General features: G+C 49.0%; 1 protein-coding gene across 1 annotated transcript; it reads right to left on the reverse strand.

The window, feature by feature from the left end:
* Nucleotides 1-2,259: 2,259 nt before the first annotated feature.
* Nucleotides 2,260-14,697, reverse strand: WNT2B (Wnt family member 2B). Its single transcript, XM_002810427.5, has 5 exons — nt 14,099-14,697; nt 8,456-8,676; nt 7,135-7,412; nt 6,165-6,429; nt 2,260-3,269 (listed from the first exon to the last, which is right to left on the reverse strand). The coding sequence occupies exons 1-5, from the start codon at nt 14,278-14,280 to the stop codon at nt 3,040-3,042; spliced, it is 1,176 nt and encodes a 391-aa protein (XP_002810473.1). The 5' UTR covers nt 14,281-14,697; the 3' UTR covers nt 2,260-3,039.
* Nucleotides 14,698-14,956: the final 259 nt, after the last annotated feature.

The following is a 14,956-nucleotide window of genomic DNA, read 5'->3' on the forward strand; positions in this document are numbered from 1 at the left end:
TTTGCTGCTTGTTCCAAATAAATTAATGTCTGTTTGTGTAATGCAGACTAAATGCCAGTTGTCTAAAGCCAATCAGAATGCAGAAGCAAGCTAAGAACTAGGAGGAAAAATTAATTGCTTGGCCATCATTCCTTTTGAGACCACATAACCTCTGTAGTGGGGCTCAAATGGACATCATTTCTCTCACTTATCCACCTCTCTTTTCAAACTTCTCACTCTGGACAGCTTGCTCTTTTCTTAACCATTTATAGGAAATTGCAAAACTTGCATCTTTATGAGCTAGAATTTGGAGCCCAAGGAAAAGCACAGAGTAGCATGAGATGCCAGAAGAGGCCCATTTCCTTCCACAGGGATGAGAACCAAAAACCAAAGAATAGATAATAGGGTATAGGTAGATTTAAGTCAGGTTGACCTCCCATGGAAGGCATATGCCATTATTTATGTGGTAACCTGCATGTTCTTGTGAGAACAGGGGCTGGCTAGGACCTGAGGCTTTCCCCAGCAGCCTGGCATATGATATAAGGCAGCCTCCTTTGGTAAATTCATTCAGCCCTATTGTTGAGTTCAGACTGACCATGACCCCCTTGCCTCTCCACTACCCCAAAGCTTTCCTCAAGATGTCGGCTGTTCTCTTCCCCTCCCATTTCCCCCTCCTTAATCCCGCCATTGGCTCATCAGTTATCCAGTTGACTCCATTCTGAAGGAAGACATTCTCTTGGCCTGACTCACTCAGGCCCATTTCTCCACAGGCATCCCCTTACCGCAGACCACAAGGGCCCTGACTAGCTCATGTTTTGTGTTAATGGATGTGAAACCGGAGCAAATCCCCTCACCAAAAGAAAAACCACCCTAAACTCTCCCACACAGGTCTCAGCAGGTTACACAAATATTAGTCCTATCATCCAAATAAATCTGCCCCTGTGGCCCAGAGCTATGGCTCCCCCAACCTCCTGCTGCCTGTGCAGAGTGAAGCTGCTTCAAAAACATATGAGGACCCCAAGGGATATTGGAGAGGAACTTGGGAAAGACAGGGGCCTGTATCCAGAATTCTTTATGCAGGCTCCTTAATCTACAGACTTTTGTTAATAATTTATAGTCCTAAAGAAGGACTGTTCCTAGAGAAGTCATGATGGGCTAGACCAGCCAGGGGCTTTGGTGAAGAGGATCTGCGGGCTGGAGTTTGGTGCATAATTAAAACTCAGCGTCTGACAGCTGGGCACAGTGGCTTGCGCTTGTACGCCCAGCACTTTGGAAGGCTGCAGTGGGAGGATTGCTTGAGACCAAGAATTCAAGACCAGCCTGGGCAACACAGTGAGCTCCATCTCTGAAAACTGTGTTTAAAAATTAGCTGGGCATGATGGCATGGCCCTGTAGTCCCAGCTAATGGGGAGGCTGAGGTGGGAGGATTGCTTGAGCCTGGGAATTTGAGGCTGCAGTGAGCCATGATCATGCCAGCGCACTCCAGCCTGGGCAACAAAGTGAGACCCTATCTCTAAAAGAAAAAAAAAGAAGTAAAAAGAAAAAAAAGAACAGGTACGTATCCTCATTTTACAGATGAGAAAATAGAAGCTCAGGAAATTTAGCTACCTTGCTCAAAATATCAAAAGCAAATGGCACAGCTGTGATTTTTAACCCAGGTCTGTCATAACTGCAAATTTCTATACCACTCTGCTGCTTTAAGATACCAACAGGCAAAAGATAACCACTGCTCAAATCACATAAAAATAGGACATCAAGGTTTGGGGGACTTCATGTCCTACCTCCAGCTTACTAAGCCTGCTATCTCTGGAGATTCCACTACTGCAAACCTAGTTAGGCAATGGGTAATAACATAAAAGAAACCCTCCTCTATTTAAGCCAAATGTGGAGTGAACAATAATAATCACTAGGACTTGGAGAGTCACTAAATAAAGATTTGTTGAGTAAATGGAGGAAGGCTGCCTTCTAAGCTTTCTAAGCTGTGTATCACTTTGGCCCCAACCCGCAGCACTCCTTCCCACTGTAGCCACTGACTCCTGCTCCCAGCTTCAAACGCTAGGATCCTCTCATAAAGAATTACCAAAGCCAGAGATCCCTACCTGCCTAATATATACTGATGCCTCATGTGGGCCCTTGAGATCAGACCTGCTTACCTGCTCTCCCACCATCCATGAGTTGCCTATTTTTCTTTTACTTCGTGTTTCCCCAAACCTGGCTAACCTCCCGAATAATGCATGGGAAGAGAAAAAAAAAAAAAAAAAACACAAGGCCTGGCCAGACTTACTATATTACTCTATCCTAGGAGTGTTCTAGGGTGTTCTAATGATCTGTTAAGCATGGGAACCACTGCATTCCACCTCAGTTTGAATAGGCAGCAAGTAAGCAAAAGAGGCAGTGCCGTCCAATACAGGTTGAGAATGGTAGAGAAAAAGAGAGAATGAATGTGTGTTTGTATAGTTATGATTCTTTTTCTTCTACAAAACACAGCAGTTTATAAACATACGAGCATGTGAATGGAACCTTGTCCACTATGGCTAACATCTCGGGCTCTCAATAATAGAATGTGGTAGCCTAAGATTTTCTTTTGGGGTACCAGGTAGTTCTGCTCAAACTGACTTCAGAGAAGGGACATGCCATTCATCTTTGTCCCACCTAACTTTGGCCAGGTAGAAACAAAAAGAAGCTCTCTACAGGTACCCTTCCTCTTGCACACCAAGGAAGTATCAGGAAGCTGGTGCAAAGGAAAGAAAAAAGGAGCCTCAACTACGTACTTTAGTGCAACTCATTTCACTCTAAAGACCCCCTATCTCTTCTACTCTCCCTTCAAATCTCCAGAGCGGGAAATCAGGGAGCTTGCTCAGTTTCTTATATCCCCTGACAACTCCTTCCCAGGGCTAAGGAACCAGCCAGGACACCATGGTCCCTATGGATTACTCTCTACATCCTTAAATAGAAGCGGTAGCAGCCCAGGGTGGAGGGTGGAGGAGGTGTGCATGCAAGGATCTTGTGCTTTTGAGTTGAGAGGCTTGAATTGGAGGGATGAGTGAGGTATCTGTGTGTTCAGGTCTGGTCCAGCCACTCTGCCTTCTTGGGAGCCTTGCAAGTATGGACATCCACAGTATTTCTGCATTCCTTGCACCGTACAGCACAGCACCAGTGGAATTTGCACTCACACTGGGTAACACGGGTGACTCGAGTTGTGTCGTACCCTCGGCCACAGCACATGATTTCACAACCGTCTGTTCCTTTTGATGTCTTGCTGCAGACACGGCCTGCAGTGCCTAGGGAACCTGGGTTGGGGAAGAGAGGGAGTGAGAACAAAGTTAACTCTTCAGCTGCCCTGGATACCCTTAACTACATTCTCAGAAGGAGGATAAAAAGAATCGCTTTTTTGGGCTGGGCACAGTGGCTCACTCATGCCTATAATCCCAGCATTTTGGAAGGCCAAGGCAGGAGGAATGCTTGAGTCCAGGAATTCAAGACCAGGCTGGGAAACATAGCAAGCCCTGTCTCTACAAAAACTTAAAAAATTAGCCAGGTGCCATGGGCATGAGCCTGTAGTCCTAGCTACTCAGGAGGCTGAGGTGAAAGTAACACTTGAGGCTGGGAGGTCAAAGCTGCAGTGAGCCAAGATTGCACCACTGCACTCTAGCCTGGGTGACAGTGAAACTGTCTCCAAAAAAAAAAAAGAAGCATGGGCTCTGACATCATATTATCTGGATTCAAATCCCAGTTCTACCACTCTTAGTTGTGTGATTTAGTCAAAATGAAACATTAACTTAGTTTCTCATATGAAAATAAGCACAATAATAGATTGTTAGATATAATCTCTGTTCATCTGAAGAGGTGAACTGATTACCATGACTGGCTGGAGGCATATTCCTAAGGAATTCCTAAGTAATATCCCTTGCATTATTATTATTGCTATTATCCCTAAGCATTATCCCTTCCCCTTACAGTGGAAACTCTAGGATAGGGATCATGTTTTCCCCATGCATAGGGAATGCTTAGAACCTCATTCTGACTGATTTTAGCAAAAGAGATCCTGCCAACAGATCATAAAATCAATAGACTTTTGGATGAGTTGGGCCCAGGACAGCATCTACTCCAACCTTTTCCATGGTTAGTAAGGATCCAGAGATGGGAAACTAACTAGCCTAGGTTCAAAACAGAGAATAAAGATTAACTGATTTCTACAGAATTAGTCTCCACATGTCACTGGGATAGAGGAGGAAAATGCTAGAACTTCTATGTTTTTTTATCTCATCAATTTAAAATATGTTTTATAATATACATATTCATATAGTGGAACACAGGTGTAAATAAATGTACATATAATGGAGATATGTGCTCAAATTGTTTTAACGATAGGAGTAAAGGATCCAGAATGTTAGGAGACCACTGGTCTGGAATGTGGACTGACTAGGTCTACCGTATATGTTAGTCTCCTAACTCCAAGGGCTGGGTCTTAAGTTCTCTTGGGCACCAAAAACCCCTTCTACACTGTGGAGCTGTACTGTCCAGGGTAGCAGCCACTAGTCACATATAGTCTTTTACATCTAAATTAATGAAAATTAAACTAAAAAATTTAGCTCCTCAGTCACACTAGTTATATTCCAAGTACTCGGTAATCACATGTGGCTAGTTGCTACTGTATTGGACAACACAGATAGGAAAACATTTCTATCATCACAGAAAGTTCAATTGGACTCTACTGCTTTGGAGGGAATTCCTGGCTCCATATTCTTTCTGGGATGACTTATATTCTTTGAATTCCAGGCCCCACTTTGGGTTTTAGGAGGCCTAATTTTATGCCTCTGAGAAAAACCAACACACATTTGACTTATCCTCCCTCCTAACTCCAAAGTTCCTTCCCTAAAGGTGTATTTTCAGTATGGTAGTATAGATTTACACCTCAGATGTTATGGAATTATTTCTAGGTATCCAGACAGTGACCCTCTGAATGAGACTCTCATTCTTTCCTCAGTGGGAGGAAAGTATACTTAGTGGCAGGAAATCACTAGGAAAATCAGAAGGGCTCCAACTTTTTTTCTTCTAGCACCCTACAAAGTATACAGACTACTTTCTTCATTAATTGGGTAGAGCCCCACCCTTTTTCTGTGCCCAGTTTTACTCCAAGACACTTGACTCTTCCAGGAATGACAGAGATGGGTGAAAACAAACAGTACCGAAGATAGCTGAGGTTTTTTGGCTCCACTTCACCCAAGTCCTGACGCTGAGCCTGTAGAAAAGAGCCTGGGAGCCCCACGGCAGTAACCAGAGGAGAAGAGTTCTGCTGCATGTTCCTAGTTTAACCTATCTGAACCAGAAATGTGAGCCAGGATGGTAACTTTCATTCCCTTGATATGATTTCATATCAACTTCCAGCACCTCCAAGAATCCCACCACAAATACCTCGAACAGACTGAAAAACAACCATTTGCTGCTTTACCTGCCTTTGGTATGGATCTCTTCTTCGTTTCTTTTTCAGCTGTTTCAGAATCTTCAATGGCAGCACACTGGATAAAGCCTTTCAAGGACATCTTTCTAGCTTTAATCTCCCTTAGAGAGAACCTTTACCCAGCAGATTGGTCTGTTCTCTGTCCCTGGGACAGGTCATGTGTTTCCCACCTACTACTCTCTGATAAGAAATTGCCCACTCTCTCTCAAGCTATCCAGATAACTCCCTACGCTTCAAGGAGCAGCTTAAATTCTGCAGTTTCTTTTTTTTTCCTACATTTTCAAATAAACTTTTATTGATTTCTCCATCTCTCTTTGCATTTGTCTACCCATTATGTCTCATTTCTTTAAGTAGATTACAAAGAGCCAAAGGCTTAGGGCTGCATCTTATGTTTCTGTGCAGCCCACACATTGCTTAAAACTGAAAACAGGTAACTAAGTTAAACATACCCTGAATAATGCCTACTGTATCCCAGATGCTGGGATACAAAGGAGTGATGCATGACCTCAGGCCTCAAGGAGCTGAGTGACCTCCTCTCTACTTGGGCAGCACTGGGCCTGGTGGACTGCAACAATCTCATGACCAGGTGTTCATGTGGAGAGGAAACTGCCTCCTCCCACAGCACCCCCTTCCCTAACTCCTGAGACTGAACAGACCATGATTAACCAGGGGTGCCTGCACTAAGAACTGGGACTCCATGTCCCTGCCTGCCTTCCTTACTCACCTGCAGCCTTGTCCAAGACACAGTAATCTGGAGAGTTGTCAAAGTAGACAAGATCAGTCCGGGTGGCACGGCGATAGCCTTGGCGGGCTGCGGTGAAGTTGGCACCATCCTGGGTGGCCATCACCTGCACAGCCCCATCATAGCGCCGCCGCAGGTAATCACCTGTGCGGCGGAAATCTGAGAGTGCACGCCAGCAGGTGCGCAGAGTACAGGAACCACTCACGCCATGGCACTTACACTCCAGCTTCAGAAACCGCCGCACAGCCTGGGGGAGGGGGAAGGCAGTTAAGGGAGAGGTAGCTGGTCAGGACACATTTTAGTCATCCCTAGGGCCAAAAGGATGAGTGCTCTGAGATAGGCTGGACCTGGCCCTGGCTGGCCGATTGAGCTCTTGGTTGTTCTCTCCCACATCAGATCCCACGCATTCTTCCTGATCAAGTTCAAGAAACTCTTTTTCCAGGAAATCTTCCTGGACCAACAGTGCTTTCCTTTTCATGACAGCCCACTGAACTTTAGAGCCACAGGATTCTGTTCACGTGACAGTGTGCTTGCACATCCTCTACTTTTCACGTTTTAGAGTGCCAGGTACCATGCCTTCTACTTTAGTAGTGTGCCATTTTCCAGCATAGTACTAGGCACGTAGAAGATGTTCAAATATCAGGGAACTGACTAGAACAACCTCTTATCCTTTCAGTCTTTATGAAGGCAGTTCTCTTCCTTCTTAAAAAGTTACTTCTTTTCTCCACCTTTTCCTACTTTCCACCTATGTGAAGACTCTTCACGCACCTGGTTGACCCCAGGCATTCCTAAGCTCCCTTGCATTTAGTGCTGCTGTCCCAGGATGTTGGGGCTTTTGGAAGTGACCCAGAAGCCTTCAGCTCTTCCACCTTCACATTTATTTAGTCCATGGTCACACATACTGGTCACCCCCAGCAAATACGAGTGTACTTACACAGACATGAGTACTGACCGTGCGACCACAGCGGTTATTATGTAAGTTCATGAGGGCCCGGGCATCCTTAAGCCTCTTCTCCTTGGCATCCACGAAGGCCTTGGCAAAACGGACACCATAGTGGATGTTGTCACTGCAGCCACCCCAGTCAAAGTCCCCACGCTGGTCATGGTGTCGGCCACGGGTGTAGGGGTCACAGCTGCACACACTCAGTTCACCCTGGCTACAGGCACGAGTAATAGCGTGGACTACCCCTGCTGATGAGATGGCATATACAAAAGCTGCCTCTCGGCTACCTAGAGAGAATTGTAGAGGTGTGCTTCAGGAAAGAGGCCCATGTCTGTCCCCTTCTTCAGCCCATACAACCTCTGACTCTGAAACCTCTTCCCTAATTTTCTTTCCCAGATTCACCCCTACACCCCCTTTATTCAAGGTGCCTTTCATTTCCAAGAGCATTCCCCAGAGTATCTGACCTCTTCCCCTCAGCCCTCACTACTCTCTATCCACTTCTTTGTATATCTGACCTTTTGAGCTGACCTATACTCTTGTTTCCTGCCAAATTCCCTGTGTCCATCTATTGAAAAGTCTCCTGGTGAATCATCCCCTCCCACTGAGTGCCAGCACTGGCTCAGCTAAGCCTGCCTTAGTCCACATTCCAGGCCTTTTCAGGCCCACTCTGCTGGACAGTTCCCCCACAATGGAGACCCCAGCCCAGGGGTCAGCCTGTTTAGAGATCCATGCTACCTTCACTTGCCTGCTTGCTCTCCCTCCCTGCTCTTGGAGACCAATGAATTATCGCCCCTGCATGCCTGACACCTCCAGATTCCCATCTTGTTCCCTTTCTCCTAGTTTACCGTCTAGCTCTATTTAGCTTTTTTGCTGAGCTGAGGCCAAGCCACTGACTCTCCAAATATTTACATATCACCTTTCTGTTTATCTTTTGTTCCCATTACTGTAGTGTTGGGAGTGTTGGGGTGACGATAGTGATGGTGGTGTTAAGAACAGAGGGCCTATCATAGACCTCAGCCTTACAGTACATGGTAGCCTCCCAAGCTGGGGATTGGGGAGGACAAGGAAAATGAGGGAGAAAGATGGAGGTTCTAGGGAATGCTTTACCTTGGTCTTGTCCCAGAGCACTAGGATTTAGAGGAGCCCCTGTCTACAAATCTAAGGTGCTAAGAGTCTGTTCCCAATTATATCCTGGGCTCTGCCCACAGTTCTTCCTCTGATTATGAAACGGTGTGTGGGAGAGGAGAGGGGAGATCTTGCCTACTCTTCCCACTCACCACCCCCAGCACAGAAAGGGAAGGAGCTGACACAGGATGGAAGAGGCTCTTACTTCTGAGCATGACACGGCCAAAGACGGTGTGGTCCCGGTCCAGGGTGGTACAGTTCCAGCGGTGGTGGCGGAATTGGTGCTGACACTCTCGGATCCATTCTCGGGCACCCTCGCCCACTGAACGCATGATATCTGGGTAACGCTGGCACAGCTGCCGCTGCCGGCTCACCAAACCAGGGATATTGTCACAGATCACTCGTGCCCCCAGTGCCCCAATGTACCTGCAAGGCAGAGATGGCCCTGTCAGAACATCCCAGCCCTTTTTCTGCATTGGGAGGGAATAAGGAAGGGGTACTTTTAGCATCCAGATCTTGAAGAGATTCTGTCCCCTCTCCCTAACCCACATTCCATAAAGCTGATGAGTAGAACCATTTCCCACAGTTCTGAAGAAGTATTAATAGTTATACAGTTGCAGAGAGAGTAATTGAGTGGCCTCCCGCCATCACCAGTTCCCCAGCCGAAGGCCAAAGTGACATACACTCCCAGAACACAGGCTAGGCATGTGTCACATACACAGAAGCTGTGGGCATGTCACACAAACTCATTGTCTGTTTATTTAATAAACATTAAGAGCTTCATGGAAACATAAACTAACAAAATAAGGGTCTGAGACAACACTCTTATGCTCCCATTAAGAGGGATGTCCTGCATGGCTGGTCCACGAAGATATGGTTTGACAGCAGGGGGATGGTGACAGGGAGGGGCTCGTGGGAAGAGACATAGTGAGCAATCTGAGTAACGTTTACAGCTCTAGTCAGACCCGTGTAGCTAAAAAAAATCCTCATTCCCAATCATGAGGTCTGGGGAGGAAGATCCCACCCTCTACTCTCCTCCTCAAACCCTTTATTTCCAGACCCCAGGGCCTTTCTTAACTAATGAACCTTTTAAAACCATCTTCCCCAACCTGGATGGACCTGCACGGGCTGTCTGCAGTGGGAAGCCAAAGGCCAAGATAAGTAAGAGGATGACTCTCCCCACACTGCAGTCTCCAGTCTGTCCAATATGAACAATTAAAAGAAGGTCAATTGAGATGGGCTACTAAAGAATAGGTGAGTTGCCAGAGTCATTATTGTTTCTCAAGGCAATATTTTCTCTTCACTCAGCTTTAACCCTGGATCCCACCACAAGCCTCAGGAAGAATATTTCAGAGAGAAAACAGGAGTATATCACCCTTTTTCCCCAAGAGGCCACCAAACGAGATCTGACCCATTCACCCACTTCCTCCAGCTCGACAGCCCAGCCCCACTTGTCATTCTCTTTCTCTCTCTTTAACCCCATAGCACCTTCCTTGATTTGCTGGGAACTTTCTATTCTCCTGTCCAGAATGCATCAAAGGGCTGCCCTCCCTCCCCTGTTTTGAACAGGTGGGGCCATGGAGAGCAATTGCTACTGCAGACAGAAAAGACTTGGTTTGAGCTATGAATGAGCCTGTGGTTTGGGAATGGCCCCAAAATGGGCCTAGAAGTGGGTGAGGAGAAGGGAGGGCAGCTGGTGTGGGGAGGGGAAAAGCTAGACTGCCCTGGGCTCTGTGTCACCCCCTACCAACCCCCTGCATTCCCACAGCCGGCCCTCACCCACAGACTGGATCACCACTGGTGACACCAACTCAAACAAACACAAGGAGGGCTGATGCTTCCCTCTTCGGGAACTCAGCAGGGCTGATGGGGCCCATCTGTCCCGGGGAAGGGGTGAGAGGGCTGGCCCTCCCCTAACAAATCCCATGGAATCAGCGTCCCCAGCACTGTCCATCAGGGCAACAGCTTCCAGGAACAAACAAAATAAACACCCCAGACAGGGCCAGGCCGGAAAGGCTGCCTGACGCACAGCCCAGAGTTACACCCACTGCTGTGGTGCTTTGTTTGGAGAATCAAGACCGTTGGATTTGGAGCTTGTCCCTGTCTCACCACCGTTCAGCTTCCCTAGTTCAGCCCAAGTACTGCTCTAGGCAATGGGTGTTTGTTTTTTGTTTTTTGTTTTTTGTTTTTTTTTTTTTACTGGGGCTTGGGTGAGGAGGGTTGGATGGGAATGACAGACCAATAACCCAGCCCTCGTGAGACAGTCTGGAGTGGGGCAGGCCAAACTCAGGCAAAAAGTCCTTCTTGTGGTCTGACTTCAATCCATTCTGCTGCAGCCCACATAGGTCCTTTTTATTACATCCTCACTGAGTGTGGGAACATCTGTTCAGTATCTAAGATGGGAAGATAATTAAATGTCTCTATTACCACCCTTACTCCACTAAGTAATGGCTTCAAGACTCCACAGAGCATGGCGCTTGCTTGCTCTCCAGTAGTCAGCCCCTTGTAGTTAGTGTAGGGAGCCTCCAATAAAGCTGAGCCTGAGGCTAACCACATCTTCCTCTCAGTTCAACACATGCCTGCAAAATGTCTACCACGTGCCAAGCACTGAGCTCAGATGTTAGGGACACAAAGATATTTAAGGCATCTCCCACCTCATGGTCTGGTAGTGTTAGATGCCCCGACTCTAGCTTTGTTTTTTCCTTCTGGAAGTTCTTCACTTCCTTCGCAGCTTCCTGCCCCAGAATGCTTCTCTTCACCTGCTTTTGGCCAATTCACATCCCTTCATTTGACATAGTGAGGCATACACTACTCTAGCCCCTTGCTACTCAAAGTGTGGTCCCCAGAACAGCAGTGTCTGTATCATCTGGGGATTCGTTAGAAATGCAGACACTCAGGCCCCACCCAAGGCCTACCTTAACAGAATCTGCATTTCATCAAGATCCTCACATGGTTTGGATGCACTGCTCCACAAAGGCAGGGATTTTTGTCGGTTTTGTTCACTTCAATATCCCCAGTACTGAGAACAGTGCCTGGCACATAGTAGGTATGCGATCACTATTTGTTGAATAAACACCTAACTGTTCTGATTTAGCCCCAACTCCCTTCTCCCTCTAGCCAGCCATTAACTCCCATTTCCATTACAGCTTTACTTGTCAACAGTTGCCAGCCTATCTGCAGATGTTTTATGTTTGTATGTTAAAGACACAAACGGGCCAGGGATCCGCTTTTTTTTTCTTTCCTCCTTTCGTGTACAGCCCCTAGTGTACATGGTTCAGCCCAGCACATATAGAACTTTGAACACAGAGATAACACTATTCACCTCCATGAATCTGCTCTTAATGCCACAGCATCCCTCACTTTCATTTGTGAAATAAGGATGATAATAGAACCCATCTCACTGGATTATTTCAGATTGACAAAGATCATGCTCATAAGGTGTTTGGCCATAGTGCCTGAAGCTCAGTAAGGGCTTATTAAAAGCAACTGCTGTTGGTAACAGTAATGCTAACAATATGATACCACTTTGTGTTTCTCTCCCTTTGTGAGCCTACGAATACAATCCTGTTCTTGTGATTCCCTACATCCAACCCCCTACAGAATGCAAAATGAAACAGGAAAGCACATGCCGGAAGCCCCCTATTTCTTGGTCTGTTTAGGATAGATAGAGGGAGGGCAGTGGTTAGAGAGTAAGGGGAAGAATCTCAAGCTATGAGAAAAATCCAACTATTAACTGGTGAAAATGATGGCCTTCTGCTCCAGAGTGGAACATGGACACACCAGAGTCAACAGGCATTTCTCTTCCACGGGTTGTACAGAACACCAATCTTGCTGGTTTTTTCCTAAGAGAAAGGCTTGGGGGCTTAGCCTGCCTTTAGAAGGTAGCTTTTCACCTTATCCCACAAGTGGTGATCACTGAGGCACTGTAGCTATGACAGGTGTGGAGCAAGGAGGCTGAAACAACCTCTGTACCCACTTCCCAACCTGGCCCTGTTGCAGCCTTCCTTCTTTTCACAGGGGCTGCTAAGTCACTCTGTGTGTCACCTCCCTCCCTCCCTAGCTCCTTCACCCAGGAATTTTTCCAGAATCTTTAATATGAACCACATCAGGGGAGGGTAGTAGAGGAAGAAAGGAAAAGGGAGAGGGAGTAGTCAAGGGTACAAAATGGGGACTAGGAAGACCCCCATTTGGGTCTTTAGGAACCACTGCCAGTATGCTGAAATTACCAGAGTGACACTTCTTCACCCAAACACCAATTGGTCCCCAAGACTATATCCCAAACTGGTAAGAAGCAATCAAGAGTCCCAAAAAGCAAACTGCTATCTGAGCCAGATAAAGATGGGCAGCGGTTACTTCATGTTGTCTCAACAAAGACCCTGAAGATGCCAAGTCCCCAGCCAGACCAAGCTCATGAAGGCACAAGGTAGCTTTGATCTCACTCAGAACTTTGAAAGGTTTTTCTCGTCATCCCCCTTCTCTCCTTTCCCTTTCTAAAAGAATGTTTCAAGCCAGATGTAAGATATAGGCCTCTCTGTTCCCCCATTCAGAACCCCCCCTCCTCGCCTTCCCCAACACTGCAGAGATTTTAAAAAAAAAATCCAAAAGAGATTTTTCTGAAACAGGAAAACAGGGGGTGGGGGTTGGGATAAGGAGAGACGCATCTTGAAATGATAGGAATCTGCAGCCCAAGCTGGCGGGCCCCTCGGCCAGCTACCCCTCACCCTTCAGCCAAGATTCCAAGTCAAGAGGAGAAAAGCCACAGGGTGCAAGGGGAGAAGAGACCACATTTGGGGGAGGGGGGCTTGCACGGGAAGAAGAACGGAGTAAGGAAAGGACGGGGGCACTGCCTGGTGGAGAGGGGCAATAGCCTAGTCCAAGAGGCCAGTCTGATTGCGGGGTGAAGAGGAAAGACTGAGTCTTTTCTAGGTTCAACTCTCCCTGCCTTGCCCTCTCCCCAGGGTGGGGAAGAAGGGAAAGCAGCTCCTTCTCCTACGGGAACGTGATGAGTGCCATCCAAGGAGTAGGGGGCAGGGAGGATTCTAAAAAGAACAGACACTAGACATCCAGTGGATCTGTATTGCCTTTTTGCCTCATCTGCCCTCTTGTGAAGTGTCTGGAGTTGGGCCTGCAAGAAATCTGGGGAGGGGGTCTCTTAGTACCTTGGGACTCCGCAGCCCTCTGGCTCTTGGAGGGGAGAAATGGGAGATGGGAAAGAATAGGAAGAAGGTAGGGAGACAAAGTTTCCAAGTGACATCTTCAAAACGGTGGCTGAAGACAAACGCCTAGATAATGCAAACCCATGCTTTTTGTTTGTTTTAATTGTGGGAGTTAATGGGGTAAATTTTGCCTCGATTCCATTTCTAAGCCTCGGCTGGGTGCTGCTGCCTCACCAAAGCCTTCCTGTGGTACGGGTGGGCTAGGCTAGCGAGCTGCCCCTTTCTCCACCTCTCAGAGGGCGACCTTAGGCGATTGGGGCCCTGGCGAAGCTATTGCGGGCCCTGGAAGGTTATTGGTTCCTTGAACTCACTCTGAGGGAAACTCGGAAGGTAGCTTCTGCCCTAAGGAGCTTGCGCTGAAATAGAGGGGGTACAGCACATGGAGGCCTAAGGAGCCGCGACCACCGGGCGTCCTTGCTCCGAATGCCCAGCGCCTTTCTCACCAGTCGTGTAAGACGCGGCGCCTCACCCTCCCGCCACCCCGCGACTTCAGATTTCAGTTACAGTCCTGCCCGAATCGCCTCCAACTCCGTCGAAGCAACAGCCTGGTCCCGTGAGCAGCCAGTTCCTCCAGGCGCCTCCGGCCTCTCCTACCAAGCGCCTCACCCGCCCAGCCTGAGAGCCACACTTACCACCAGGACGTGTCTACGCGGGCCGGCAGCGTCAGCAGCAGCAGGAGCAGAAGGCAGGCAAGACCTAGGCGGGCCGAAGCCCGGGAGCCGTCGGGGGCCGCGGGCGACGGCACTGGGACCGGGGCGCTGGCGCGCCGAAGCGGGAGCTGCGCAGCTTCCTCCGCACCACCCGGTCTCAGCATAGCTCCCCGAAGACTCCCGCCGCGCAGCCCGGAGGGGCGTGGACGGGGCACCTTCTGGGGGTACTCAGGCTGCTCCTACCTCACCCCCCTGGGGGGCCATGGTGTTCGCCGGCGGCTGGGGACCTAGGGTCACCTGGGGTCCAGAGCCCGGGAGCAGGATCCCGGAGAGGGGCGCAAGTTGCGATGTCCGGAAGCCGACGACGGCGCGCCGAACCCGGGGTCTGGGGCGCGCTGCCTGAGCACCCGGTGCGGTGTCAGGGGATCTGCGGCGCTGAAGGGAGCTGCGGGCCTAGTGTGCGGACAGCCCCTTCGGCCGCGGGCTCTCATTGGACGGGACGGGGCGGGGCCGAGGCCGGGGACACGCGCGGCCCTTAGGGCGGCTCCGCCCGCGCCAAGCCCTGGGCGCTCCGCGACGCCCTAGGTGTAGCGGCCGCCTCCGCCCCTCGGGGCTCCCGCGCGCCACCGCACCGCACCCCCACCTGCTCCCGCACGCTGTGACGGGATGCCGCGGCTCCCTTCAGCGCCCCGAGCGCCCAGTCCCTGCCGACACCGCGCCACCGGGTCCTAGCGCCCTTCACTCTGCAGCCCCACTTCTGTGGGTGACGGCCAGGCTGGCGGAGCGAGAAGGGGATGCGGGCACTTCCCTCCTGTCCCCAACCTACAGTGACACCGGCGC

The sequence above is a fragment of the Pongo abelii genome, chromosome 1 (genome assembly GCF_028885655.2).
Source record: "Pongo abelii isolate AG06213 chromosome 1, NHGRI_mPonAbe1-v2.0_pri, whole genome shotgun sequence".
Lineage (NCBI taxonomy): Eukaryota > Metazoa > Chordata > Mammalia > Primates > Hominidae > Pongo > Pongo abelii.

What these genes read in the sequence shown, in the direction of transcription:
- WNT2B (XM_002810427.5), bottom strand. Translation starts at nt 14,280, where the DNA reads ATGCTGAGACCGGGTGGTGCGGAGGAAGCTGCGCAGCTCCCGCTTCGG. An exon ending in CGCGTAGACACGTCCTGGTG is followed by an intron (nt 8,677 to 14,098) that starts GTAAGTGTGGCT and finishes TCTGCCTTGCAG; the next exon opens with GTACATTGGGGCACTGGGGG. An exon ending in ATAACCGCTGTGGTCGCACG is followed by an intron (nt 6,430 to 7,134) that starts GTCAGTACTCAT and finishes CCCCTCCCCCAG; the next exon opens with GCTGTGCGGCGGTTTCTGAA.